General features: G+C 41.8%; 1 protein-coding gene across 10 annotated transcripts in view; it reads left to right on the top strand.

Moving 5' to 3' along the window:
- Positions 1 to 14,110, top strand: part of LPP (LIM domain containing preferred translocation partner in lipoma) — a 364,090-nt gene that overhangs the window by 303,382 nt on the left and 46,598 nt on the right. For all 10 annotated transcript variants that reach the window (XM_085325128.1, XM_085325129.1, XM_085325133.1 and 7 more), the window contains one exon: positions 2,023 to 2,192. In XM_085325128.1, coding sequence (XP_085181254.1) covers positions 2,023 to 2,192 — 170 coding nt within the window. The remainder of the gene's footprint in view (positions 1 to 2,022; positions 2,193 to 14,110) is intronic.

The raw sequence follows: 14,110 nt of genomic DNA on the forward strand, positions 1-14,110 counted from the left end.
ACCACCACGCTGGGAAGCCTGAATTCCTTCTCTCCTCATAAAAAAGGAGTCCTCGCAAGAAGTATTACAGCGAAGTGGTTAAAGCACAACCCTGTCAATCAAAACACTCATAACAAATGTCACAGAAAGTTGAGTTTAAAAAMAACATCTTTTAATTCCCTTCTGGGGGATAGTCCAGGCTTGTCTTGATTTATATGGTGACTTCTCTCTCCACATTGCTCAGACTGGGAGCTGTTTGAGTCAGGATCTGTCTGTCCTGTAGAATGCCAACTATGGTTATGCAGTTGTAGCAAATCAGAATGATCTGGGTTCTTTTCCAAGCTTTCCTAATATATCTCAAATGTTTATATATGTCATCTTTCCACATCCTGAGGGATCCAAAAGTAGCTTACGTGCTTTGTAGCCCGGATGGAGCCTATTGGAGTCTGGAACAGGGAGGGAAGAAATCGTGAGCATGGGGATGTTGATGCTAGAAGCCGTGCCACCACGCACAGGCAGGAGCCCTGCTGTCCGAGTGACAAGACATGTCTGAGTCCTTTTGGAAGCTTCGTGATATTTGTATGAAAATATGCAAAATAAACACAGACAATGGTATCAGAGAACRTCTTTTCATGGCCTGGGTTATTTAGTTACTATTATGGACATATTTTTTTGTTCACATTTATGAGTAATTCAGTTTTGAGCTCAGACTGCCTTCCTGCTCTCACCTCTAYGCTTGTAGCCCTTTCCCTTCTTTCTGTCCTCAGCGACCACACCACTCCATCCGCAGAGCCTTGACAGAAAGATCGAGGCTCCCAAGACTGGGGACACCACAGTTATTCTCAAACTGGACATTATTCTTTTGAGGGGACAGAGCCCCAGATGATGGTGCTTTAGGCTCACTCCATTGCATTCAGTTAGGCTACGCTACATCAAGTGGCTGTGGTTGTTCTCCTAGTTTTCTTCCATGATTCTGTGCAGGAATTATTTTTAACACTGATCGTCGGGGAAGGACATCCAACTTATGTGAGATAGCACAGTTTCCTAGAGTGAGAATGAATGGTTGTCCTTAAGCATATGAATCTTCTCTTCGTTTTAAAATCTGTCTTCCACAGAAGATTTTCGGCAGTGATCTAACCGGGACAACAAGCCTACTGTATGTGTGCACGTGTGCAGATTTGTGTGTGTTGTGTATTTGTGTGTTGCTTTTGGGTCCTTTTCCAGAAACAGCTGGAGTTCTTAGGGCTTGTCTTTACTCAGAATCTTTGTGAGCCGTTTCCGATTCACCTTGTTTGAAGTGTGGTAAGAATAAAGGGTCTACACATCTGTTTCTTCAGGAGCAGTTTCTGTGCTTTAAACAGATACCATATCTTAATCCGTATTAATCATCAAATGCAAAAAAATCCTTTTTCATCTAAGAGATGACATTGCATTTTTTGTGATCACTCAGTCCTTGGCTACTTTTTTTTAATACCAACTAGCTTAGCATCCGCATGTTAGCAAGTACCCAAGAATTGATACTGCTATACTGACAAAAGCCAGTTTTAAAAAGTTAAATCTTTTGCCAGTATAATTGGCTCCATTGAGGGAAATTTGTTTAAGCTRAACTCCCCTTTAATGGTAACAGCTGTGTTGCCACCAGGTAGCCTTGTGTGGCTGCCTACCAGGAAATCCTTTCATGTGGAGGCAAAGCTTTAGACACAGGTTTATTCTATCTAACTGAGGATCCAAGGATGACTAAGACTCCTCAGGTACATAGCTTGGTTAGATGATAGCTATATTGGTTGCATCTGGAGTTCAGACTCCTTGTTGTGATGACTGGAAGGTACCATTAGTGATCACTGTGTGGACAGGCTTRGGATGCAGGTTCAAGTCTCCTCAGGTTGTTTCATGTAGGCTGGCATCAAGCTGCCTTCTATGAGCCACGTATCCAGGGACAGCAAGGCCACGTGCCTTCCYGTGCTGCTGGCCGTGGGATAGGAGTCAGGTCTGCAGGCAAGACTGATGGCTAATTTTGACTCATGTCCCTGCTCTTCATGACAGGCCGCTGTGCCCGCTGCGGAGAGAATGTTGTTGGGGAAGGCACAGGCTGTACGGCAATGGACCAGGTCTTCCATGTGGAGTGCTTCACCTGCATGATGTGCAACAACAAGCTGAGAGGACAGCCTTTCTATGCGGTGGAGAAGAAAGCCTACTGCGAACCCTGCTATATCGTGAGTACCCACACTCATCTGCACCCTGATTTCAAGTGTATGTGGTTTGGAAATGCTGGTTGCCTCTGCTGCTGTGCAGGCACCTCATGGTTACAATCACGAAAGTAGYAGAGGCAGCAGGTTCCATGGTCTTCAGGAGAGTTCAGGTCTTCTCACCTTTGTGTGTCTAACTTCATTTTGGGGGTCTAACTGAGCYCTGAAATGCAGTGGTGAAGCAGAGGAAGTAAGTGCTTTTTAGTGATGATTTCAGCTCTGCAAGAAGCAGAATCTGCAGCAATTTGAGGAGGCAGGTTTTTTCTTAGGAGCTTTCTATCCTGAGAAACCAGTTGCAGAAATCCTTACAGGATCCTGTTATCCACTAAAATCAATGAGGTGGGATGCAAGGCAGCATTTGAACTTCTAAAACTCGARCCCTTTTTATTGCTTGACAATGTTAATGGATGTCCTTTCACTGAACTGAAGGCCTATGGGCTGYGTATCTTTTGAAGCTTGCCTTATCCTAAAACTTCATTTTATGCCTCTAACAAGCTCCTAAAGCAGACAATTAACAGCCTCCTGGAGGATCTGCACCTTTTAAGAGGCTCCCATAAGAGCCAGCTAGAACCAGTAGCACAGCTGCAAATTAAAGAAACATCACGTGCTGTGCCTGAGGCCTTACCTTGCTGTGACCTTAGCATACAGTATAGTGGGATAATCCCTATAATTTAAAATAAGAAAAGCAGCAGAACGTTCTGAAAGTATTGATAGGTCTTTCATTAAACATCAAATTTAGAGTCTTTTTTTTATAAGCATTACTTTTCCAGGCACTTCATTAAATTAAGCTTATTTTAAACCGAAGTTTAAGATTGATAACCTTAGCATTCAAGTTTTCCTCACTAAATTTCATATTTCCTTGCAAAGTTATGTGCAGGCTGAAGTACCACCAGTATGCTATATAGTTTATTTTGTTTATGAAGATTTTGATGGGGTAGAGGGAGGAACTATCTGAGATCCTTCCAGAACAGTATCTGCACTTCTGAAAGTAGAAATTGATTATTTTCTTGACATTTCTAGCATTCCAGTAATAATAAAAGCAATACCTTGTATTTCTGAAAATGCCACCAGTATCCCATTATTTCTTCCATTTCTGCAGGGCCTTTGCAGTGGGATTATTGCTGAAATATTGAATAAAATAAGGAAGGATTTTCTTATTTACAGTGGCAGTGATAGATGGGCCTTGTTAATTGGCTCTTAAAAACTAAATGATTTTTTGATGGAATATGTACTTTTTAAACTATTTCCATTTTTATTGTTTGCATTAAAATGATTACGCCATAAAAAAATTTAAGGTCAATTTCGTGGCAAGTTTGGTGACTATATGCAAAGCACTGCAAATTGTAGTAAGGTACCTTGGTAATACAAATGGAGCAACTTTATATAACTGGAGTTAAACATCTCATCAGCTTCATCTGCTTGCAGATTGATACTCCCTCCCTCCCCCCATGCTTTTTTTTTTTTTCCTCTCTTAAATCAAGCACGCATTCTTCACCACTCATCTGCTTTAGTTTGGGAAAACATCTGCATTAGCCACTGTAGTGACGGTTTAAGATTATTTAATCCCATTACTTATACACTTCATTAGCCTGAGTGAATTGTTGGCAAGGGTTCAGTAAACTTCCTACGTTGAGAGATAAAAGGATTAAAAAAAAAAAAAAAAAAAAAAAAAAAAGGAGAAGGATTCTGTTCCTCATTTTCTTTCAAATTTATCTTCTATCTATTTAAGGGATAAAGGAAAGATAATTGCTTGGTTGCATCTGCATCTGTACGTTCTGTGGTACAGCTTTGCAGCTCTGAGTACAGAGGCAAGAGTAAACGTTTAATAGTTTCCTTTTATGTAACCAGAAGGGGCCTTAAAATGTTTATCCATGCAGTCCACAAAAACCTGGTTATAGACTTAACCCAGAACACTTCTGGGTTCATCTGCTGCTGCTGCACACGCAGGGGAAAGGGAGGGTGATACTGGCAGGTGTTATGTACATGTAGACGGACAGGTGGCACTGGAAGTATGAAACTGTGAGCAGGAGTCCGGCAACCTGAAGCAGCAAAAAGGGGTGGTGGTGGGGGGGAACTTAAATTCTTAAAYCTGGAGGAGACAAGTGTGGGAACCAGAGGCAGGCTGTCTTTCAGAAAGCCCAGGATGGTGCTGTGCCGAAGGCCAGTGCAGCAGGAGTATCTAGGCACCTACRTGCATCTAGTTTTAGGCCCAGAGGAACTCGTGTCTTGGAGCGTTTGTCTCATTGATTTTTTCAGTGAGATGAGGCCTGCCTTGGCCTCAGTTGGATGATGAATGCGTAAGTACTCTGAGGATCTGGGCTCAAGTCACTCTTGCAAATGTAATGGAGGCCCTTAAATCGCTGAGGCACAGTTTGAATATTTTTGCCTTATGTGTGTGATGCAGTCATACTGAAGTCAGCGAGATTTAACCACGCACTTAAAATCTAGCGTGTGCTTAAGAATTTTGCTGAATTGAGGACTCTGATTTTTTGGAGCTTTCCCAAGTGCCATTATCAGAAATAACTTTGCTACTAAGAGCTTTAGTTTTGTAGGAAATCAATGGGACTGAAGTTCCAAGACGCAGGTTTCTGTGGACCTGAATTCGCATAGAAAGATGGAGCCTGTGTGACTGACCCAAGACTGCACAGTTAATCAATGACTGAATCCAGCTAAGAAAATGGGATTCTCAGCTAGTACAAATTTGAGTAATTCAGTACTGCTTATTTACTAGTCTGCCTAATTCACACTGACTTCTAGCACACATCCTCGCTTCCCCATCTCTGGTGTTCTTGGCCTCTTACAAAAGCTATCAAGCCACACTGTTACACTGCTACAGAGACCATTGTAGTATTTTCCTGGCCCCAATATATGAATTGATTAGTTCTGATTTTATTTTTTTAACAATAACCTTGTGTGGCTCTTGGCCATGTTTGCATAAAAGCTATGTGCAGAAATAAAAATACTTTTTTTTTTTTTTTTTAACAATTAGAATTGGCTACTCTTCTCACTCTTCTCAGTTTATTATGTGACTCTTCTTAGCTGTGGTGGAGTGAAGCTGTAATTAAGATTACTGCAAAGAGCTGCATTTAATTAGTATTTAGTCAGAATCGAGCCTAAATAGCCTGCAGAAGGGTTGCTTGTTTTTGTTTATGGTTTTATTTATTACTGACCCAGTTAAAATTCCCCTAAAGTCTCTGAATTAGTCTATTGCAATCAGTCACCTCTTAAGAAAATCTTTTTCCCTGATGGGAATTTGAGTACCAGAATTAGTTTCCTGCACAAAAATACTCCCTCCAAAAGCCAGTCACTATCATTTCCTGTTAAATCTTTCGAATGCAGCGAGGTCTGTTGCCAATGTGTTTGCTGGTTTTTGCTCTGCATTCAAGGATTCTTTCATTATTAATGTTGTTTCTAAAAGAGTACCAGTCTTCTCCATTAAGACACTTCTGCTCAACTAAAAGCAACTGTCAAAAATAGTGTTAATACGAGGCAGATGTCTCCTCCTAGTTGTTACGACAGTCAAATAGGCTCTGCAATATCACGATAGGGTTTCCAGCCTAACCAGCTTACTGCTGCACACATGGTGAACACTGTGGCTGCAATATGTTATCAGTATACTTCTCCCCTCCTTTACGGGGCAAATTACTGACACTGACAGAAAACATTTGCTTTGCTTTTTCTAAGTAGTTGAAGGGATTTTTTAGCTCTGGGCTTTGTGTGGAGAAGAAGGTTAAGAATAATATCAGTGGAGCCTTTGTTATAAAAGATTGAAGAGCAAGATGTTAGAGCAGTGCCAGCTGTCTGCTTTGCAAATGCAGTATTATCATAAGGACTGAGCACAAGGTTAATCAGACACACCGGTCTGGCAGGAGRTGCCGCTGTTCTGTGAGTGGAGTGTTCTTTGATGTCCTGATGACTTTCTTTGGGACGTGGAAATTTCCCTCCGTTCTTTATCCTGCTTCCTGGCAGCTCTCTTGCTTGACAGTCAGAGATAAACTCTCCGGGAGCCCGAGGGCTGCGTGGTGCTGAGCACCTGCCATTAGCACGTGCGGCAGGCAGATGCTCCTCACCTCGGAAGATTTCTTCTGTTGTGCCCAAGCTGCTGCTGGGTCCCAAGGGGAGGACCTGGGTGCGACAGGGAAGGGGACGAGCAAGCTGAAGTAACTCCTTGAGCAAAGCAGAAATATCCCTGGGGCAGATGAAAAGGAGTTCAGAGAAGTGTGACAGCAACGATGGACTGGAGACAACACGTGATTGAGAGAGGGAAGAAAGGGGAGCTTGTGCCTGGCTGTCCCCTGATGCAGGAGGAGATGGGGGTACGCTCTGCAGCACTCCGTGCAGGCCCAAGGTCAAGGTTTCCTGCTGCTGCCTGACACAAAGGTATTGGGGGATTCGTTTAGGGTCATGACTTCGAGTTTCTTTTGTAGGGATTTTGCTTTCCACAGTACACTGGCTTTGAAAGTGCTTAAAGGAGGAAGAATTGTATCTAGAAGTCATGTCCTGAGCAGCCCCAGGCCCAAACTTTAAACACGGGGTTATAACACTCTTTTTTTTCCACCAGTTATTTGTGTGTAAAAAACATAAAATCCTCAAAGTTTCTGCCCCCTTATTTGGTAACTTACAACTTTCTGCCCCACAGAAGCTGTAGCTCAGTGGGAGAAAACGGTTCAGATCATGACACAAGGGATATTTCGGTGTATATATATGGCATAACCAGTCTCTGGTGTCACAGCATCCTGGGAAAACTTGAATTTGCTAATCGTTCTCCCGAAATCTCTGTGTTAACTGAACTTGTTCTCATTGAAATCTGTGATAAAACTGCTATTGGCTTYAGTGTGCCTGCTGTTGTAAACCTCGTTCTGCGTGAGCACGTGAGTGGGGCTGTTTGAAAGCTGTGCGAGAACAGCTACCTCCAGCACATAAAATTTAAAGTGTGAGGTTGATCCCTACAGTAAAATTACATCTATTTTTAAAAATAATTCTGCAATTTGTAAGCAGAGATTACAGCACTAATTTAGCAACCATGTAACAATTTAAATTGGACGAGAAAAGAGAAACTATAATTTAAAGATTTTTTTTATGATACAAGTTTTCTTCTTTTTAAAGTAAAAAGCTCTTTATTCTTGTTTTTGTCAAGCAATGTATTGAATTTGAGAGTAATTTATGGAAAGTGCTGCCAGCATGGTATTGCAAGTGCTCCACAATTTGAATTTAAACTGCTCAATGGGATCATTAAGACTATTATGCCTGCTTTCCAAAGAGTTTGAATTCAAAATGACAACTGGAACAAAAATATAAAATAAACTGAAGAGAAGTCACGCACTCTTTACGTGGTGGAATTTTTCTGCCCTCGAAATATTTCATTGAGATCAATGTTCTTCCTCAATCCTCTCCTAGAAAAAAGCTGGTGTTGCTAGTTTTAGTACTGTRCTCCTGTGTGAGTCATCAGCAGCGGGAAGTTGAACCTGTGACCTGTGGATCTAAAAGCATGAAGTCTCTGCTGCTTTGGCCAAGAGATGCAGCTTTGTTGGACCAGACAGCAGCAGGCTCCTATCCCTGAATTTGTCTTACCCTCAGCAGAGGAGTTCAGTGAGGACAGCAGATGAAGAACTGGTCTGGGGCCTTAGGTTTTTTGTGTGCATGTCATATTGATTTCTCTCTCTCTTTTTTTCTTTTTTCTTTTTCTTTTTTTGCTTTGAGAATTGTGCCTTTTAGGTGACTTCTTTGGAGAAAACTCCTGGGGGAGTGGGACAGGGGAAAGACTGTAATTCCTGTGGCTGTACCATTTGTTTCATTTCTTGGACTTTTCCGTCCTCTTCACTAACACACATCTGCATACGCTGGGCACTTGGCACTCAGCGCAACTGGGGGAGTGCAAGAGTGGGAGCTCCCAGTAAGCAGGAAGGAATGTGAGGCAGAGTGGGGCCTCTTGAAAGCAACAAGGGCACAAGCTCTTTCCTTTCTCCAGCTGGTCTTGACCTGCTGTGTAGTCCTCCCCATCAGAGAGTTTCAGCCCCTCAAATATGCTAAACACCTAGTTAACTATTTGCATGACTGGGCTTTAACTGGGGTGTGTGCAAAGAAAACCTCCAGTAGGGCCTGGGCAGGAACCTCATAAAACAGTGACTGATGAACTGATTATCATCTATAAAACTGAAAATGAATAAATTTATTAGCATTTAACAGCTCTTGCTTCTAGCACACAGCAGCAGTTGATGTAAAAATAGAGATGGGAAGGTGGCCATAAACTCATTGCTACTACTTGGAGCAGTAAATAGTTCCTCAGGAGTCTCTTGCAATCAGGGAATAAAGTGTAGAACTGAGTGCTATTGCATGAGCATAACCAGTAGGTTCCAGGAGTCCCAAATATAGGAGTTACAAAAATGTGTGCATGTGTTTATCAACAAGTAAGTTGTTGYAGTTTGTCAAAACTGAGGTGGATGCTTTAGGGTGGCTTAAAGGTAATTAAATGATTCTTTTCTCAGTGCAGCAGGATGTGCTTGGCTAACCTTTCCAGATCACTTGATGGGATCCTGTCTTCAACCTGTAGTTGCTATTTATCGACYGTGTTGCAGATGCAACTAACTGAAGTGTGTAATGGGAGGATCATGCCCTACCTTGGTGTAACTGACTTTCCTGAAAGTGAGTGGAGTGTTGTTTTAGATGAAGACCAGCTATGGATTGTAGAGATAAAGCAGCTTAAAGCTAGCAATGATACGAGCACTCTATGGCAGATATTTTTGAAAGAGGCCATATAATCTGTACTGCTTTTTATTCTGAATAGACAGAGTTGTGTTGTGAGGTTGGCCATGAAGTGGGGCTGGTTAACTAGTTCAGATATGTCCTGGTAGGTCCAAGTTTTGCTAGGAATGGATCACTTCCTCCTCCTTGTCAGAGTTTAACCAACCCTGCATGGATCATCTGAAAGATTATGTCCTTTTTAAGTGAAGCCTCTTCCTCCACAGCTGGATGTGCTTGAGACTTCTGTGTTGGCCTGGTAGAATCCAGATAAAATTTTGAATCATCTTGCTACCTCTGCCTTGAGGCTTTATAATTAAGGGCATTTGTGTATTTTATTATATGAACTGAACATTAATTTGACATGTGTAGTCTAGAAAAATTATTCCATGGGAAATTTTGTGGATGGAGCTCTTAGTGTAAGAGAAAAAAAGATKATATTTTAAAGGACCAGCTGCTGCCATTCAGTGAAATTCTCACCTCGCAGGGTGAATTRCACTGAATAACTGTGCATTCTTAGGAAGAAAATAGTCTGTCTTTCTGCAGGACCGGTGGGATTTTATGGCTCCTGGCTATACATCTGCTTATGGATCATTGTACAGTACAGAGAACTGTAAAGTCATTTAGCAATGACTTCAAGCTGTGTAGATCATTGCAAGCTGTGTATTGAGATTTCCCTTTAGAAGGTAGTCCAGCTATTGTATGTGCCTTTGAAAGATGGCAGAGACAGCTTAAGGAAAGAAGAAAGTCTTATGCACCAGCATCCTTGTGGCAGTGGGAAAATCTTCCTCATTTGCAGTCAAGTGTAGATGACATTACATGGCAAGCAATGTCTAGAGCTGATAGCCTTCTTTTTTTTTCTTTTCTTTTTTTTTTCTTTTTTGGGGAGGGGTTGGAGGGGAAGAGGTTGGTTCATCTTCGCAGGAAACTGCTTCTTTCAACCTTTGTACCTGAGTAGCATCTAAAGATCTCACTGTACAAATGCTTATTGTGCCAGTGAGTGAAAGGAGATAGCCTCTGCCTCAGAAAGCCTTTCTGATAACACCAGTAGATGGGAAGGAGGAGGTCTTTATTATGTCCGTATATTGCACATAGAGAACTGAGCCCAAGAAGATTAGATACAACTTGTTTGCGAAGGGTATGGATTTGCATTACTGGAAGTTCTCAAGGATGGGTGGGACAAACATCTATAAGGAGTGATTTAGTGTTGAGCCTTCTCATGCCAAGGACTGATCCAGGTTTCTTTTTTGGCCCTGCTTCCTTCGCTTCTAAGATTAAGTGACCTGCCCAAGACAAGAGATGTGGCCTACAGGAAAAAAAAACTGTCTTTTAAGTCCCAGTGTTTTGCATAGTCACAGTCCAACCTGCAGAGATCTTCAGGTGAAGATACTATCTTTTTTCTTACACCTCCCTGAACCTATGCAGAGCCTATCACAGGAATGTCTTGGTTTGTAGTCTAAGGATCTGTGTATTAGTATAATCTAAATGTGAATGAGCAGCTGAAAGCTGAATGGGATCTTTTGGAAAACCCAGAAAGGTGTGAGTTACCATAGCAGTATTCCCTCCTGGGAAGTCTTAGTGCTTGGTTGTAACCCCAAATACTTATTTGCTGAAGGTGATTATTTTGGAAAGGCTGTGATTTTTTTTGTTTGTTTGTTTGTTTTTTGAAGAAGGTCTATAATTTAGGTGTACATTTTGATCAGTTCCGTGTATTATTGTATTTGGTGTGTTGTGCCTGATGCACTAACTTCAAAGTGCCACACAGTGTCCAGATACAAAAATCAGAAGTTAACATTTCTRGCTGACCTTTCTGATTATTTTGCACCAGTGAGCCTGCACTACCAGAGCTGCTGGTAAATACAGACCTTGCAGCGAGATTGTGATACGTGCCGGTAATGGAGGTGAATCTCTTGTGGATTCAGCATGTGTGGATTTAACAGGTATGACTTACCCTCAGCAGTCTTTCAAAGAGCAGAAAGCCTTGTCTGTCTCTCTCTCCGATCCAAGATGCCTCTTGCTTTGGTCCAGACAGCAGTTTGCAGATCTGACTGCTGGAGATGAGACGGCTTTCACAAAGTGCCACTTCAGTCGGTCTCCTTGGTGAAGCCACACTCTAAAGAATTCGCTTTGGCAAGTGCTCAGTCTGCAGGGCGATCCTCCCTCTAGCGTCCTGTCTCTGTTCTTCGCTCCAGGACATCAGTTTGCCTGCGYGTGATGGTTGTTTGCAGTAGAGGAAACTGTTCAACTTGCTATTGCGCACATACGCTCTCACACTCCCAATGGACTTCATAGATTTCTGGTTAGAAAAAGAAATAATGCCAGTTTAGAGAAAGCGCAACAAACATGAATGATGACAGGAGAAAAAGTTTATTGATTCTAAGATTATCGTGTTTTATTTTTTTTTTTTGGTCATAAGGGGTAAAAGCAAAATTCAAGTGTTTTCTTTTTTTTTCTTCCCCTCAGCTGCACTGATTTTGGAGCCACTGGCCAAGTATAATATTGACAGAAAGAGGAAAGCATCCACTGGGGCGTTTTGGACAGAAGGGAGACCAGATTATAGTCTGAGTTTGTTGCTTCTTAGCAGTAGCTTTTGCTAGGGACAAGAGATTACTGTAGCTGCGTGGGTAGCAGCTCATGCAGGACGGGAGAAGGTGTTGGTTAACGTAGCCAGCAATGGCACTGTGTGCTTTGGCAAGCTGGGCTTGCTAGGTGGTATCAGTGGTGGCGTCTGGAAGGTTTAAGACGTGTGAGACTTGCGTGGCATTGCTCATGCTTTTGCCCACCTGGTGTTTCCTGACAAACGTCTGACATGGAAGTATCACAGGGATTTTTCAGGATGACTCGATGCTGTAACTCTCTGTGCAGATTTACTGCCTGGCTCTCTGGAAGGGCARTAAGTAGGTCCAGGGACTTGGAAACCGATGAACATCTTTATGTTCCATGTCCTTGAGTCCAGAGGTTTYCACTGTTGCCAAAAGCTTGCCTTGATGAAATAGAGCCACCATTGCCGTTTTGAAAATAAAATCTTACAAGGGTTTTTGTTTTACAGAAATCGGGTATAAAACATATATTCGATAGGGTTCTTCAGGCACCTTAGGAATGTGCTCTGGGAAACACTGGAGWTTGGAAAAAATCTTTGTATTGTTTTGGTATAGTGTCTCACTGAAGGTAATCTGTTAACATTTGATAGTTTAATACTGTTGCTTATGCTATTTACATTCTTGCCATCTGACTCTTTAATGCCACTAGGCAGGCCTCATGTTGTTCTAAGATTATCATGTTACCTAATGCTCTTAGTATAGGGTGTTTTTTTTTCCAAACTGCTCCAGAAATCTTAAATATACATACATACATACATACATATATATATATGATTACCGTGCACAAAAAAAAACCAGAAGTTGCCACTGGCCAAACCTAAATGTGTTCCCCTGCTTAAGGGAAGTGTAACAAGCAAATAACATCAGTGTTGAAATGTAAATTAACTTTCAGATGGTATCTGGGATTGAGATTTTAAGTATGAATATTCCATTAGCTCTTGACAATGTAGTTTTTTGTTTAAGGACATGTTGAAACCAATATACCATCTTGGCGTTCTACCCACAGAGGTATCTGTGTAAATGCAATCTGTGTTAAAGCCAGACAACACTTTAAAAAAAATATTTAATATTTCCTGCAGCAAGCCATCTGTGACTGGTCATATTTTAGGAAGCAAACTAACATCCTAGCAACGTTCTTCACTCTATTTGAGTAACTTTTAGACTTTTTAAATTAAACGTGCTGCCAAATATTTATATTCTGTTGTGAAAAGAGAAACATTTGTTTGACATCCTAGTCTCCCTGGCAATTTGCAGTCAGTTGCTCCTCCTAGGAGCCTCTGTTTTCTCATGGGTAGTTGAGAGTAAAAGGAAGGTGCGCACAGGGGAAGGAGGTAGAAGGAGTAGAAGTCGGTGCCTGGGCTAAACATGCTTGCCGGCTCTTGCTGCTGAAGTGCAAACAGAGATGAGGAGTTGAGCACATCGCGCTCGCCGGGGYGGGTTTGGGGCAAGGCCGTGCCCGGCTGCCAGTGTGGGTCAGGCACGGAGGGTGCTGGAAGAGTCGCCACAGTGCTCCTGCCAGCATGCGAGAGGTTCAAAACTTCCCGGAAAGCCCAAACCGTTTGCAGGACGTTTTCCAGTRCACCTACCACAGCCTGTGCAGCCATCACCAAGGTAATCAAGTCACCAGACTTYAACGGTGGCAGGGCAGAAAGAAAAATTAGCAATTGCTTAAGTCATGGCTGGCAAATACTACTGAGCCTGAACTACCCTGATGGGACTGATCTGTCCTCTGAATAACACGTCCCCTGCTTTTAGTAATGATTTTCACAGAATTTTTATATTTTTATCTTGGTCCTCAGATTTATGACTACCTTAAACTTAATCAATCTAAGATAGTGAAATGCATTTGTTCAAGGGCTAAGAAGTCAATGTGATCTTTTTATTACATGAAGGTACTAATAAACAAATAACTAAAATATCTGAAATATTTCTGAGGTGGTTAATTCTATTTTAGAAAGGCTAAAACTGTTCTAAGGGGTCTCTGGTGGTGCTGCACCGGTGTTTGCACAGTACCCCTTTGGAATGGTCCATATAGCTTGCCTGTACTTACCAACTTGGGACTTTTGCAATGAGCAGAAGTCCAGGCTACAGGCTAATCAAGCTGTTTGTACCTTGCAGCATCAGCATGTGACCTGTGTACATGTGCCTGTCACCTATAGAATGAATGCAATACATGAAATATATCTAATTTTTTTTACTTGCATACTGGAAAGAGGCCCTTGCAACAGAGAGAGGGAAGAGAAAGCAGTCCTGATTTGCTCTACTACCTCTGACAGGTTTACTTTCTCTTTGGCATGGCAATAAGATTAAAGTTTTATAGCAGTATCACCTCCATCCAGAGAAAAACCCATAAAACCTCTCCTCTCTGCCACTTAGATTTCAAACTCTTTTATAGAGCTTCTGCATCTGTTAATAAAATCCTTAATTCATTTTGAACATTTTATTGTCACTTCAGATAAAAGTTTAATCAGATAGAATTATTGCCCTTCTAATATTCCCTTAACCTTTGCATTTTAGACTTAYGCTGTATCGGTTAAATTTTAAAAT

Source organism: Rhea americana, unplaced genomic scaffold (assembly GCF_003343005.1).
Source record: "Rhea americana isolate MKP2758 unplaced genomic scaffold, rheAme1 scaffold_96, whole genome shotgun sequence".
NCBI lineage: Eukaryota > Metazoa > Chordata > Aves > Rheiformes > Rheidae > Rhea > Rhea americana.